The sequence below is a fragment of the Peromyscus leucopus genome, chromosome 9 (assembly GCF_004664715.2).
Source record: "Peromyscus leucopus breed LL Stock chromosome 9, UCI_PerLeu_2.1, whole genome shotgun sequence".
Taxonomy (NCBI): Eukaryota; Metazoa; Chordata; class Mammalia; order Rodentia; family Cricetidae; genus Peromyscus; species Peromyscus leucopus.
The window spans coordinates 24,398,404-24,413,969 of NC_051070.1; the positions used below are offsets into that span (position 1 = coordinate 24,398,404).

At 41.6% G+C, this 15,566-nt stretch overlaps 1 protein-coding gene and 1 long non-coding RNA gene across 8 annotated transcripts in view; one reads left to right on the forward strand and one right to left on the reverse strand.

Moving 5' to 3' along the window:
* LOC119088496 overlaps window positions 1-6,020 on the reverse strand; it is a 39,261-nt gene extending 33,241 nt beyond the window's left edge. For all 3 annotated transcript variants that reach the window (XR_005092141.1, XR_005092140.1, XR_005092139.1), the window contains exon 1: window positions 5,559-6,020. This is a non-coding gene — a long non-coding RNA (uncharacterized LOC119088496). The remainder of the gene's footprint in view (window positions 1-5,558) is intronic.
* The window catches only part of Klf12 (Kruppel like factor 12), a 444,681-nt gene that overhangs the window by 393,429 nt on the left and 35,686 nt on the right, over window positions 1-15,566 (forward strand). For all 5 annotated transcript variants that reach the window (XM_028877155.2, XM_028877156.2, XM_037208354.1 and 2 more), the window contains one exon: window positions 13,420-13,577. In XM_028877155.2, the coding sequence (XP_028732988.1) occupies window positions 13,420-13,577 (158 nt within the window). The remainder of the gene's footprint in view (window positions 1-13,419; window positions 13,578-15,566) is intronic.

Here is a 15,566-nt window from a genome sequence, read left to right on the forward strand (position 1 = left end):
CATGGTACTTATTGTTTTCATCTTACTATAGAGAAGATTTTGCATCCTTTCTGTGGGAAAGATGTGATGTAGGAAAAGAGATGTGGGCTAGAGCTAATAGACTCATTGCCCAAGCACTTAGCAATTCCAAGCATTTCATTCTACTGATTTCTCAGTTATGAGACTGCCAATAAGAGTTATCTAACCTGCCAATCTTTACACAATTTTTATGATAGACTTCTAAGTGTATATGTATATAAGCCATTATTACATTGCCCGAGTGTTTCACAGTGTACACTGAGTGCAGTGTAAGGAGCTGAGTGCATGTTAAAAGTTAAACAGTATCTAGCAATACTTTAAGCCTGACAACTATGGATGGTCTTTGGGCAATAATGGGGGAGAATGAAATTAAGAAAGGTAATAATAGAGACGTCATTTGAAACTTAAAAAATGATTACATTGCCTTCTTCTTAGCTGAGTAGCCAGGTCTCTGCGTTTGGTAGGCAGCATGACACCAAAACTTGAATAAAAGATGTTCTGGGTGAGGAGAGACATGTCAGAAATAACAACTCTGTAGAAATGGGTAGTTACAAGATGTATTTAAAAACAACAGATAAATATTCACAAATGAATGCAACCAACCTAGTAAGAAATGGGTCAAGATATGAATAAAATGTAGAAATCATGCTCAAAGAAGACCAGAATACTTCCCAACTTATCCTATGAGGACAACATTGCCTCAGTACCAAAATGAAAGACATCACAATAAACCATGCCAATATATGTTATGGCTACAAACTCAAAAACCTGCAACAAAACCTGAGTAAACTGATCCAACAGCATGTAGAGAATTGTATACCATAATGAGTGGGATTAAGTGAGAGCCAGAAGTGAGGCTCTCTTAAGATGAAAACCAGCACGACACGCATTAGTAGAAAGAACAACAAAAGCCCATGATTATATCTGTGTATGCAGGAAGGCATTTGATAAAATCTAACATCCTTTCATGATAAAAAACACTTGTCACAGTGAGAATCCGAGGGAATGTCACCATCCCCATGAGGACCAGGTATGAAAGACTCACATCTAACAGCCAGAATGACAGGATAAAAGATCACATAGATGAAAAACTTCAGAGATCAAGACAAAGATGTCCCTTTCACAGCTTTCACACAACAGTCTAGCCAAGGGCAATTAAAAAATAAATAATAAATCCAGATTACCTCTGTTCACAACTGACATGAGATATTATACATAGAAAATCCTAAAGGTTTTCCAGAAAACTATTAGGGCTAATGAGTAGGTTCAATAAAGTAGAAGAACACACCAGATCATGCACCAGATCATGTATCCCCTAAAAATGGGCACTCTGAAAATGAAATTAAGGAAATAGCTCCATCTACAATAGCATGGAATAGAAGAAAGCACCTAGCAGTAAATTTAACAAATCAAGTGTAAGTTGAACATTAAGAACACGAAACATCACTTACAATGTCTATTTTAATGGAGGGTGGGGGTGAGGATGGATCAGCTGGCAAGGATGCTTGGTTATGAGCCTGACAACCTGCATTAGATGCCGGAAGTCCACATGGTGGAAGAAGAGAAACAGGTCTCTGGCCTCTACTCTTACCATGACAGGTATATACCCACACAAACAAACAAATAAATGTAAAAATGAGCTTGTAGAAAGAGAGCCCCATGTGCATGAATGAAAATTTTAATGTGAGATGGCAATACTCTAGAAATTGGTCGGCAGGGCGGGAGAGATGGCTCCAGGCCTAAGGGAACTGGCTGCTGGGAAGAGGCTTAAGGTTCTTGTTCACTCACCAGCTCCCACATGGTGGCTCACTACCATCACTAACTCCGGTTTCAGGGGCTCTGTTGCCCTCTTCTGGCCTCTGTGGACACTAGTCACTTACAGACATCCATACAAACAAAACATCCTTACACAGAAAGTAAGTAACAAAACAGATTGGTTTGCAGATTTAAGGCATTTACCATCCAGATTGCAGCTATTTTCTCTTCTGTAGAAATTAGTAAACTCCTATGTTTTATATGGAAAAGGGGAATAAATTTAGGAAGTTGATATCTCATCTTTCAAAATTTATCTCAAAACTATAAAATTAAAACAGTTTGATACGGGGATAGTTACACATATACGGTATCAGTGTAATACATGAAAATTATAAGAGTAAACCTTAGCATTTATGGTCAGTTGATTTCCACAAGAGTCCAATCAATGAGGAAAGAGTAATATTGTCCACAGAAGAGCTGGGACAGGATATCTACATGCAACAGAATGTAGTGGATTTCTTTCCTGTCACTTTGATTGTGAGACTAGCCTTTAACAGCTGAGCTATCTCCCCAGCCTGGATTCCTTTCTTTCTTATGTCATTTATAAACTCAAAATGGATTACATATTTAAATGCAAGAACTGAAGCTGCAAGGCTTTTCAGAGAAAGCATGAAGGAATCTTTCAGATGCTGGGCTAGTCAGAGCCATCTTAAATACCATGCCCAACACATACACCACTGCAGAAATAATGGGTTGGACTTTCTTACAACACTGGAGATGTCACACTGCAGCCCCTGGGAAACACAGGCGTCACTTCTTATATATTAAGTGGAGCCTTAGCAGATGGCATAGAAGTCCCGCTCACAGGAATGCAACCAAGAGATCTGAAAACATTTTGATATAAAAACATGTACAGTGTTCACACATGTCAAACAGCAGAAGCACCCATCAGCTAAGGCGTGTGTGTGTGTGTGTGTGTGTGTGTGTGTGTGTGTGTGTGTGTACATACTGACTTTCAAAAGAAAGGGAGTTTTGGTCCTTGCTGAAGCTGGACTAGAGATGGGGCTCTGTGGTAGAGCAATTCTCTATTGTCCTAGTATATACAAGGCTCTGTGTTAAATCCCCCCGCACTGAAAACTAAAATACAGATGAACTCAGAAAACCATGCCAAAGGAAAGAAACATAAAAGGCCATGTAATGTTACTCTGTTTGTGTTCAATGTCAAGAAGAGACAAACCCAGAGACAGAAAATGAGTTTGCTGGATAAGGACCCCAATGAGTGTGGGGTTTTCCTTGGAGGTGATGGCAATGTGTTGGAACCAAATTGATAGTACAGTGTTGTGAATGTACTTAGTGATACTTCAGAGGGCCTTTTATGGCTAGTAAATTTTGTCTTCTCAATGTTCCCCTAATAAAAACAGGGAGGAGAGCACAAGTTTTAGAAATTCAGATCACATACTGGACATTGGGTTAATGCTACATTGCTCTTAGTTAATCTTCATTAAGACCTATGCAATAGTCACTATTGAATACAAATTTGAAATGTGGGGACCTGAACCCAAGAGATGAAGTATTAAAGACAGCATAGCTAATACATTATGAGCCTTGTGTCATACCTTTGTGTTCAGACTACATGTCCTGTGCAGTTTCTTTCACAAAAAATTCTTATTTTCTTTCAAGGTAATAAAAGCAGCTTGTTGGTCATAAAATATTAGAGGTCCACAAGTTAAACTTCAGAATCCCCATGGTTTTTTTCACATCACTACATGTTTTTTCCCCTCGATTTTAAACAGTAAAACCTTTTTGTTTTGTTTTTTACTTTCTTATCTGTTAATAAATCAACTATTTGGAGTAGGATTTCATGAGGTAAACAGTTAAAAATTGTTACCTAAAAGGCTGGCGACATCGCTCAGCCAGTTTGCAGATGACCCGAGTTCAATTCCCACCAGCCCCATCAGTAGACTCACAACAGCCACAACTCTAGATCCAGAGAATCTACTTCCTTCTTCTGGCCTCTATGCCCAGCCACATGCATGTAAGCGCGCGCGCGCGCACACACACACACACACACACACACACACACACACACACACCACGAAACATAAACTAAATCCTTAATAGAAACTAACTATAAGGAATTAAAACCTCAAAATAGGGTAATCAGAATGAAAAATAAACAAAATCCCTGGTCTGTTTTGCCTGAGTTTTCCAGCAACCAAAGGAAAAAAAAATGCAGATTGTGAGACTCAAAGTTGTATCTGATGAGAAAAGAATAAAAGTGTTACCAAACAGCTTTTTCTTGATAGTAAGTAGGGTCTTAGTTATGCATGGATCCAGAAGGTGGGTCTCTGACTTCAAGTCTGCCACCAGTTAGCAGTATGTCCTGGGAATAGTGATCAATCTTGAAAAGCCTCAGTTTTTTTATCTTCGAAATGTCTTCCAAGTATGAAATTGGGTCATAACACTATATCATCCTAGAGTAGCACCATTAATTTGACATATTATTTGAAGGTCAAAGTTTTCATGAAAGGAAAAAAAGAGCAGGAAAAAATCCTTCCGGGTCTGATTTGAAAAGTTTTGTTTTTCTCCAAAATTCAAATATTTGACAATTTTGGGGTAGGAAAGACAGGTACGTGTGTCACACTACCGTTATCCCGGTGACAAAAAACTGCTGTGGAAAAGTACCGAGGAGTCCTACCTGAGCTTGTTATTTATGTAGCCCCACATGGGCAATAGAAGCTTTTCAATAATATATGTAAGCTAAAGATGAGGGAGTTAGCTAGCTGCTGCCACAGGGTCAATGCTCGTTAATAGAATAAATCTCCAGCGAGACACAGGCCCCGTTAACGACCAGCACAAAATAGATGGAAGCTTGTTTTAGTGGGCATGTCAAAAGTTTTATTTGATTATTGTGTTAAAGTATCTCATTGGAACTGCCTATTGGAAAGATCCTATGTCTGTTTCATTATTTAAAGCATGAAATCTCATTCTATCCTGTCTTTGCCTGGGATACATACACAGACCTGCGTTACTAGTGAAACTGCCTTCTAAGAAAACCCTTCTCATGTGGAAATATGAGCCATTCACCATACAATTCTGTCTGAGAGCAAGCAGTGTTCTGATGATGTCACAGGTCTCAGGGTGAAGCCCAGACCTCCTTCCTGCCTCCTTTTCCTCTTCAATCTTTCAAATATCTGTTGATAATAGAGAGATATGCATGAGATTACATCTTCATGCTTGAACAGCTTAAAACTAAGCTGTTATCTTTAGTCAAATAACTCTCTCTCTCTCTCTCTCTCTCTCTCTCTCTCTCTCTCTCTCTCTCTCTCTCTCTTTGATTTAATTTTTTAATGATGGGGTGGGAATAAGGACATGTGCCCTCAGAGACCAGAAGAAAGCATCAAATAGCTAGAGTTAACAGATGTTTCGGAACTGCCCGATGTAGGTGCTGGGAACTAAAGTCCAGTCCTCAGCAAGTATGCGCATTCTTAATCCCTGAACCATCACCATAAACTCAAGAGAATTAATTCTCTAAACCATCATGATTTTAGAGGATCTCAAAGCCAGGTATGTTCAAAACCCATGTGGATAAGAAAGCTGTAAGGGCCTGCTCTTCTGTTGGTCTGTACCTTAGGTGTAGAACCCTTGTCTAGTACCCACGAGGCCCTGGAGTGAATCCCAACAATAAATAAGAGTGAATAAATAAGGTAGCAGGGACCGTAGGATGTAGGCCACCGTGAGTAGGGTAGGGCTTGCCTTAAAGGTATTTGGATTAAAATAATTACCTGTAATCCTACCTTGACCTAGAAGGTTTGTTTTGTTTCATTTCTTTTCTTTTCTTGTAAGTTCTCATGATCCACCAAGTTACAACTCCTGGCATAAAACTTCTATGCTTTCTGAAGAATCTCTGTAGGAAAGTTCTGGATATTTAAGCAGATTATGTGTCTCCCACGCTGTGGGTGTGTCCTGCATGCTTCAGAAGTTCATATTAGTAGAGAGCAGATGTTTCACCCAGTATTATGAAGTGATTTGGTGGGTAGAGGCTTTGCAATGCATGAAGTGTTTTCACAGAAGTTGATAGTTGAATAGATCCTTCCTTCCTTTTGTTGTTCAGAAACAATCCTTTCAATGGCTAGTCTAATTGTATCATAAAGCTTTGGTAATAGGAACAAATATAATAACCATATCTGGTACCATTGATTCAGTTTTTAAAAACATTTTTGTTATCTTTACACCTTGTTTCTTAATACAGCTCCATCTTACTTTGCAAAAACAAGAAGTGTCTAAAGCAGAGAGCTCAGCCTATGGTAGCTTTTAGTATCTGAATGGTCTAGAAATACAGTGTGGGAAAGCCCTTCGTGGCAGCTGTTACAGGGAAGTCAATAATGGTACCCTGTGAATATTCTCCCAGTTCCTCGGCCTCTCAAGGGACTCACTTCTAAAGCCGTTATCTTCTTGTCAGCTTTGTAAGAGACTCTGTTTATTGAATTAAAACGATAATTAGAAATACATTTAAAGCATATTCTGTTCATCTGAAAAAGTGCCAAGTTTAGTTTGCATTCATGAGACCGGGCTTTCTGATGATTTAAACCAGGCAGTATTCTCGATGTATACATCCTGGGAGAATATTGAATTCAGATTCTAACATGAGGTGGGGTAATTGCTGAGTCATAGCTACTAGAAATAGTGACAACTTGGAATCTGAAAGTTTGGATCTGTTAGGGAACTACACATGGCAAGAAGGGTGCTTTGTGCTGCTGGATGTGATGTACTGGGGGCAGGGGCTGGAGCTAAATCACACCTTCTCCTGGTTAGCAGCCCAGGAAAGAAACATCTGTAGCGGCCTGCTGGCTAAGAGAAAGCCAGGGATCCAGGTGTGTGTGTGTGTGTGTGTGTGTGTGTGTGTGTGTGTGTGTGTGTGTGTGTGTATTGTCTACTGTGTAAATTCTGGTTAACTTAGATTAACTTAGAGCCTTGTCTTGTTCAGCTATGACTTTAGTAATGCTTTACCAAGTTGGTGGTTTAATTCACTGACTTGGAATTTGTTCTCTTATGTACTGTAATTTTGACTTTCTGTGGTACCCCACGTCTTATTCAATATAGTTGGGGGGAAAATGTACTTTTGAAAACACATGTCCAGTTTCCTTAAGGCACCTTTATTGTTTGCTTCCGTCCAACTCAGCTTTCCTTTGGCTATCGTTGTAAATGAAGAGCAGTCATGGGGGGGACTTGGCTCATCACCGGTCCTTCTTGATTCATGCCACTGTGGACCTCTGCCTTTAGAAAACATGTCCCTGGGAATGAATGGACACTTCACAGCTACTTTTAAAAAGGATTTTCTGGGGTCAGTGAAATGGCTCTGTGGGTAAAGGCTCTTGCTGCCCTGCCCAATGACCTGCGTTTGATTCCTAGAACCCACATAGTGGAAGGAAAGAATCACCTCCCTCAAATTGTCCTCTGATCTCCACAAGTATGACATAGGATGCACCCCCATATACAGTCAACCAATAAAAAAAATATTTAATTAGGTAGAATAATAGCAACTTAACCATATACCTCTCTAGTAGTGCTTACAAAATAGTCTGCCTTCTAATTCTCAACTGAACGGTGTATTCTTTTGGAGCAAGCAGCATTCAGAAATGCTTCTATGTGCTGTTGCTTCACATAACTGGATCTGAGTAGACATTAATGTGGTTAATATTATTCTGTTGCTTTAGTGATCTATCATGCTAGTTTGTGACGTCCACTGCATCCTCCCTGAAGTGTAAAGTAATAGCCAGCATGGAGCCCTAGAGCCAGCCTCTGAGGTCCACATGCTGACATGCGCTCTGACTTTGTTTGGCTTCACTTCTGGATGCCTCAGCTTCTTCCTGTGAAAGATTGGATACTACTGGTGTGAACTTCCCATGGCTCTGAGACTTACGGAGCAGAGCCTGACACACACTAAGCCTTCTATAAATAGACACTGTTATCGGTGTTCTCAGCAATGCTACTGAGTGTGTGTGCGCATATGTGCATGCATGCGTGTGTGTGTGTGTGTGTGTGTGTGTGTGTGTGTGTGTTTGCAGAAATACTGTCAGTTACAGTGTTTTCTCCTCCTACTTTTTATATTTTAATGTGTGTGTCTTCCTTCTAGCCCGGAAAGGATGTCCTGGCCTTTTATTCCTTTTCTCTTTCTCTCTACCTTTCTTTCTTTTCTTTTCTTTTCTTTTCTTTTCTTTTCCTTCCTTCCTTCCTCTCTTTCTTTCTTCCTTCCCTTCCTTCCCTTCCTTCCTTCCTTCCTTCCTTCCTTCCTTCCTTCCTTTCTTCTTTTTTTCTCCTTTAGGAACTCCAGTTTCAGTGGAGGGCATCTCATCACACTGAGGTCACTCATGACAAATGGCCTTTTATTACCTGCTGATTACAGTTAACTCTGATTTTTTTTTTTCATGGCAGCCATGCAGTACTTTCGGTTTAAATGGAGCTGTTTCTGAATGTGACTTTCCCGGCCTCCCTGGATTTAATTCTAATTTAACTTGCCACTCCAAGCAGCATTGTGCTGCTGCTGAAGCCATGACAGGCTCATTTGTTCTCTCAGGATCCAAAATTACCACAATGCACTTGGAAGTCCCCTCAGGCCTGCATCAACTGCTCTAAGTGGGCTAGCCTTGGGAAATGGAGGGGGAATGCAATTACTGCTTTTGAACACACACACACACACACACAATTATTTATTGTTGTTGTTGATAGTGGAGGTTGTGTGTGTGCATGTGTGTGTGTGTGTGCGCACGCACACGCATATGCATGTGCACAAGTATATGATGAGGGAGGAGTGTGCATATGCCATACCATACACGGGAGGTCAGAGGACCACTTTTTGGAATTGTCTCTCCATTTTTAAGTGTGCTTCAGGTATTTAACTCAGATCTCTAGGATTGCTCAACAACTGTCCCTACCCACTGAGCCATCTGGCCAGCTGCAGTCACTGCTCTTGATGTATTTAGTACTGAATTTGCAAATATAGTCCCAACAGCCTTGTCTCAGCCATTTTGAACATACAAAGAGGATTACTAGATATAATTGAAATAATCCTATATCTGCAATGCAGTCATAGCTTGCACATTTACATTCCTTAGAACAAGCGCACCTTGAAGCACCAAGTCGGCTTGGCCCCTCAGTGCCGTCTAACTAGGGGGGGGGGGGCATTGCTCCGAAAGCATGGGACATGAAGGGTAGAGCAGAAACTACTGAGAGGCTCCTGAGAGCCCTTCTGCTACAGACACCCATGTTGGTGGGAAGCCCCAGAGTGAGATCTTGTGGGGCAGCGTTATGGGATCAGGGTCGCCCTTGTACCCCTTCCTATTTACCTGGATGCCTGCAGGAGAGGATCTGTTTTTCATCAGCAGCCTCCAACACACATATCACAGTGAACGTGTGGTGAGTTAGGATGTCGTGCTCCCGAACTGCTGCGAGAACAATGATGTCTCTATACATGTGTTTGTCAATGGTTATCCCTGAATCTCCGATATCCAGTCCCACTTAAAATATGAAGCTTCAGGAAGGAGGCAGAGGAGTGAGGACTGGGTGCCTGTTATCTGAAGACACAACAATCACACAATCAAGTGAGGATGAATTAGTCAACCCAAAATTATATGTGAAATGAAGCAGGAACACCTTCCTTATGATTCATTTCTTTTTTTTTTTTTTTGTTTTTTTGTTTTTTTGTTTTTCGAGACAGGGTTTCTCTGTGTAGCTTTGCGCCTTTCCTGGAGCTCACTTGGTAGCCCAGGCTGGCCTCGAACTCCCAGAGATCCGCCTGGCTCTGCCTCCCGAGTGCTGGGATTAAAGGCGTGCGCCACCAACGCCCGGCGTGATTCATTTCTTAAATGTCCGCGAGATCCTAGGCTGTATTAATGTAAAATTACTCAGTACCAGTACCTTGATAACACAGTACTGAACTTGGTCATGGACTGACTCAGCCAAACCCTGTCCACATGGTAGTGCACCTGCAGTACCTGCTAACTGGGGATTACACCCTGGCTTCCAGACAGCTGCAGTCCTGCATAGCCCTGGGATGCCCTAGCCTCCTTCGGCATTCTTAAAGGTCTTCTGCGTGCTGGGTCCTCTCTGACCACAGCCCTGCCAGCTTCCTGCAAAGAGACCAAGTAACACCCGAAAGGTCAGCGTAAAGGGCGCTTGGTCTCAATCGGCTGACAGAGCCTGTGCTCTTGAAAACAGGGAAGTGGGGACAAAGAGAGGTCACTGAGTGCCCTCAGAACCAGCTTGACTGCATTGCACGCCTCATTCACGCACCTTTAAAAAGCATTTCACAGTTTATTGTTGTTGTACCGATTCCTTGACATGGCTCTTCTTCATAACATTTAAAAAATAATTGTACTTCAGAAAGAGGAAAACCAAACACTAAGCACTGAGCGTGGAGGCCGTCCCCTTACTTCCTCGCCGTGAAGGCGTTTGCTCCCCCTCCTCAGTCTCTGCTTGTGTTCTGTGCCTGCCACACAGTTACCTGGCAGATGGATTGGATCACAACAGTATTTCACCATTCGGTAGCTGGTTTGGTTTCAGCTTTATTTTTATTTCTCGTGGTATACACAAATTCCTAGCAAGGTAACTGGCTAAAGTCAACCACAGGCAAAAGCTGTGTGGTTGAGTTTGTGTGAGGTGACATTAATATTCTATATGTTCTATATGTTAATGTGTAGGAAATACTGTACAAATCAGTATACTCGTTATAGACCTTAAATTTTAACTTAATGGAAACAAATACTATCATTGTCTCAATTTGTGAAAGATGTTAAACATCACACAACACAGTAAAAGACTTTCTTTTATAAGGCTCCTAGTGCCAAAATCTGTATTTATTTTCATGGCTACATATCCAAGAAATGAATTGTGTTTATCATCTCCGGGCACACACAGTCTTTCTTGTGCACAGGAATCATACTCTGTGCTGGAATCACTCTGAGGACTGACTAAAGCTATTCTTTCATGTTGTTTTGACTCTTTTCACAATAGACTTCTGTCCCAGCAACTGAATCAATGACGTGGAAAACCACAAATCCACGTTGATTGATAATGAAGGCTTTAAAATGTGGCTTACCCAAGCATAGCCTGTGTTCCTTAACTCTCGTGCAGATCTCAAATTAAACTGGTCGAGGCTCAACAAACAGCACTTATATTTGATCTTAACTACTCTGAACCTTCGGCTGCCTGCTCTACTGTTTGTAGACTAGAAAAGATACTTTGAAAAAAATTAACAGGAATACACTAGAAGGAAATGTTGGAAACCAGTTGTCTGGAGTAATGGAATATTGTGGTATCAGATCCAGTCCTTGTTTGTCACTTAAGAGATGGGGTTTTAAAATGCAGGGATGCATGCTTATTGAACCACTACTATAATCCATAATTGAGAAGTCAGCAGACTATGACATGTGGGCAATTACACTATTTTTTATAAAGAAAACTTTATTGAAACTGTGCTCCTTTGTTACCATATGGTCTCTAGCTGCTTTCATGATAGAATTTTAGAGTTTATTAATTACAGCGTAAGATTTTATGGTCCTTAACTTTGAAATAAAGTAGTTACTACCTAATCCTTTGCAGAAAAAGCCGACCAATCCTTCCTCAAAATTGAAATAGGCATCACAAAAACTGCAATTACTTTATGTGCCTCTAATAAAGAAAACAATGCCAGCTAACCTATAACTATCCACCAGTTTCAAGAAGCAGCTTCAGTTTAGAAGTTTCAAATGTGGAAAAATGCATATGAGAATTGAAAAGCTATGGTAGATAACATCTCACTTAAACGATCAACAGTACATGTGTCCACATGGATTAGGCTCAGATGCTTATGTTTAAAAGGTGGGGGGTTGAGGGTAGAGATAGAAGAGTTTGAAAAATGTCATCATTGGCCTGACTTATGAGGTCTTAAAAGCCCACAGTCATATATCATAATTTCTATGGTTGCAGATATATACGGACAGTGAAGTATTTAAGTATATCTGACATGAAAGTAGGTATGAAATTGTGAAGGGGAACAGAGGGGACTTAGAGGCAGGAGGAGGTTTAGACACAACGGAGAAGGTGGGTACAGGAGAGACGAACTCATCACACAGTGTATAGCTGTGTGCAAGGGGACCAATGTAGCCCAGTGCCATGGACGATGAATACAAAACAGCAAAAAGTTTTAATCAGAAAGATCTAAGGAAAACGGACGGTGGCTTTTCTCTGAGAAGAGGACAAAGGATGAAGGCGATGATACAAGCAAAGGGGCCCTGTGTATCTGTAGTGCTCAGCTCCTAAAAGAGCTGATTTGCTGATGAAAACTTTTTTTGCGTTTATCTTCTGTGAGGGTGACGTCTGTGTGTGGGTGTGCATGCCTGCGCCATGGCATGATCATGAAGCCAGAGGGAAAACATACATGATCAGTTTCTCTCCTTTCACCGTGTGGATTCCAAGGTTCTAACTGGGGCTCTCAGGCCTGATAGGAAACGCTTTTGCCGGCCAAGCCGCCTCACTGCCTTCATTTCTCTCCAAAACTAATTCTAATTTTGAGTTTTAAATCCATGTAGAATAACTAGTCATAAACACATTAAGGCAACTCAAAACAAAAACATGAAAATAGGAAAACCTGAAAGGTGGGGGGGACGGGGAGACAGAATGTCAGTAATGGTAAATGTGTCTTGTAAAAACAGACGATTGTTTCTTCAGCCCTATTTCATTATAATTTCAGAGAACTTCATGGGTTGCTAATAAAAAGATGAGTCATGTTCTTTCTGTCTCAATCAAAAGAGATTAAGGTTTGAAAAAGGTACATGTAAATGAATTACCTGACATTACAAACTAATCCTGTTTTTCTACTGGGCATTAAAACGAAACAACATGCAAGTCTGGGCCAAACTTCGTAGTTAAAGTCTTTTTTTCTCATAATAGTAGTACAGCTAATCTTTAAAGACAATGTGCTTTATTCCTCACCTCAGAAAAAAACCACCAGGTAATACGAAAGTTAAATATCAAGTGCCTTTCTCTGCACAGAAACTGCTTGTCGTGAGTCACCATGTTGATGCACCGATGCTATTTTTTTCCCCCTTGACCTCAGTTGTTTTGAAATGCGCACTGTGGTTTTGCAGGGTTGTATAACGCCGCATGCGGTTCAGATGCCCCTCTTATTAAATATGTTCCTATTGATGTTGTCTAGAGCAGAGCTTCCTAAAACATTCTCAGGAAAGACTAGACATTCAAAGCTGCACTGTTAACGTAAGGGAGACTTGCGTCCTTGTTTGGGTTTGTTGCATTTGATTGACTTGGTGGGTTTTCATTTTCAGAAACTGGTTTTATTCCGTGGCCGAGGCTGACCTCCGGCTCTGACACCTCCTGCCTCAGCCTCTCACATGCTGAGGTCACACGCCTGCATCGCTGTGCCTTGTGTGCTGCTGTGAGCATTGCCTTTCTCTCCCTGGAGCTCTTTACCCAAGAAGAGCCCTGCTGCTTTCTTTAGCTATTGAGACACATCCAGGAGCTGAGAGCAGGGTGTATGGTCATGGAGACCATGAGGCTGCAGAGTCCAAGACCACGTTCTCAGCCCGCTAAGGGCCCAGCTGAAGAAGGGCTGTGCTTCTCACCGTGTAACGGCTCTCTTTTTTTTTTCAGTTCAATCTCACCATTTAGTATTGAGAGCACAAGACGCCAGAGACGATCAGAATCCCCGGACTCCAGGAAGCGGCGCATCCACAGATGTGACTTCGAAGGATGCAACAAAGTATACACAAAAAGTTCCCACCTGAAGGCACACCGGAGAACACACACAGGTACAGCTCCCATGGGCTTCTCAGTGGGGGTCAGGGGGAGTGAGAAACAATGGCAGCTCACCCAGCCATTAGTCTATGACTGGCATGTTTAGAATTTAGTTCATTCCTTCTGTCTTGCGTACATGTTTTAAATGCTGTGAACAGAATGAGCTAATCATCTTTCTGGTAATCAACTTAGCTACCTAATAATTATGTAATTTATTGAGTTTAAAAATATTCACAGGGCACCTCCAACAGTAAGCTGAACAAAATTCTTCCCTTCCTTCAAGTAAACACCTAACCTACCACCATCGTTAGGTCCCCTGTGTTCTGTTTTCAATACTGTTCCTCGTAAGCATCAGAGAAATAAACTTAAAACTCAAAATTTGTATGCACAAAGCACTGAAAGGTTTTTAAAACCAGTTCCGTAAGATCCAGTTTGATTCTCCCTAGTGGTTGTTGCATAAGGAGGGAATTTTCAATAGTAGAGAAAAGAAATTGATACAAGTTAATTCACAAGTTTGCAACAATTCAACTATCCATCCTTCTGTTCCCCTCTGCTCCACCCATTTAGAAAGCCCTGCTTGTCATTATTAGCCACTGTCCAGTGTCTTTTTCTGTGCTGTGTAATGGTTAGCTGGCATCTTTTGGGTTCCTTCTGAATCCCCTTAATGGGAGCTATTGGCAAGGAATGGAGGACAGGAGAAGCAGCCACTATCACTCTGCCTTCCCCAGACAAGTGACTGCTGACTAGAATCATTGACACACAAAGAAGCAGATGAACCAGGGAGACAGCCATGGGCTTCGCTGTTGACACAGGCCACGAACAAACCAGTCCTGTCCAGTGCCTACCGTTGACACAGACCAGACTCCAGCATCGTTCTCTCATGGGAAACTTCAAATATAATAGATTCCTGTGTGCCTTTGTAAAAGTACTCTCCATCCTATCAAAATAACCACGCAAGGCAGTCACTCCCCAGACTATGTAATAAAATCATTTAAACTGTCCTTCTTTGCTTTTTCTTTAGCCCATGTTACTACATCAGTTTGCAAAGACGTGGACCAGGAGCACTAATCAGGCCTGCTATCGGCAGGGGCTGAAAATGGGTGCAACATGCTCTAAGTTCATGAGTTTAATCAGAGTCACCCCAGTATTATGCCCATGAGCACATCTTGTCATGCTGGTTGTTACTGAGGCTCACTGAGTTTACAGATGAGTAAAACTGTTGATGACCCACCCTGCATAGCACCTTCCAGTACTGTGACAGCTAGCCAACAGGAAGTAAGTTTCCTGGTCAGTACCAACTTGTTTGCTCCATACCGTGTGACCAAAGTATGTGATGACTTTGGCAATGGGGTCTTACTATCAACCAAAAACAATGGCAAAACCTTGTATTGTTTTGGTGGCCTCTGGGACACCCATGATCAACTCGAGAAATATCCCTCCCATACCTGGCACTGGACTCTATATTTGGCAGCCTGTGACTTCAGGGAGAAGTAGCATCTCATGTGGAAGGCAAGTTCAATTAAACAGGAGGCAACTAAGGGAAATGGCAATTGCCTGTCCTGCTTTATGGGTCTTTTGGATGCTTCTGACCAATACCCATTGCCTGGTCCCTTAGTTTTTGGTTTCTGGTTGCCTCTTTCCGTGTTTCCCCCTGCTCCCAATCCCTTGCCCCCTTCCTTCTTAACTCTGCTCTTCCCTGTCCTTTGGTTGTGAACTTCCTCGTGAGAAGCTTTCACCTGTTTCTCAGGCACTACTTCTAGTTTTGTGGTTTGTTTATTTAGTTCCTGCAGTCCTGGGAATTGAACCCACGGCATTGCACATGCTACTGAGAGATGGACCACTGAGTTCCACCCTCAGCCCGCTGGACAATTTTTAAATCACCTGGTTCATCATTAAGCCAAGGAAATGAGCATAAAGACATGAAAGTCCACCAGTATCTTCTATTAGCAGATAATAAACACAAATAATAGCAGAAAGTATCATTGGGCCATATCACTGATTGT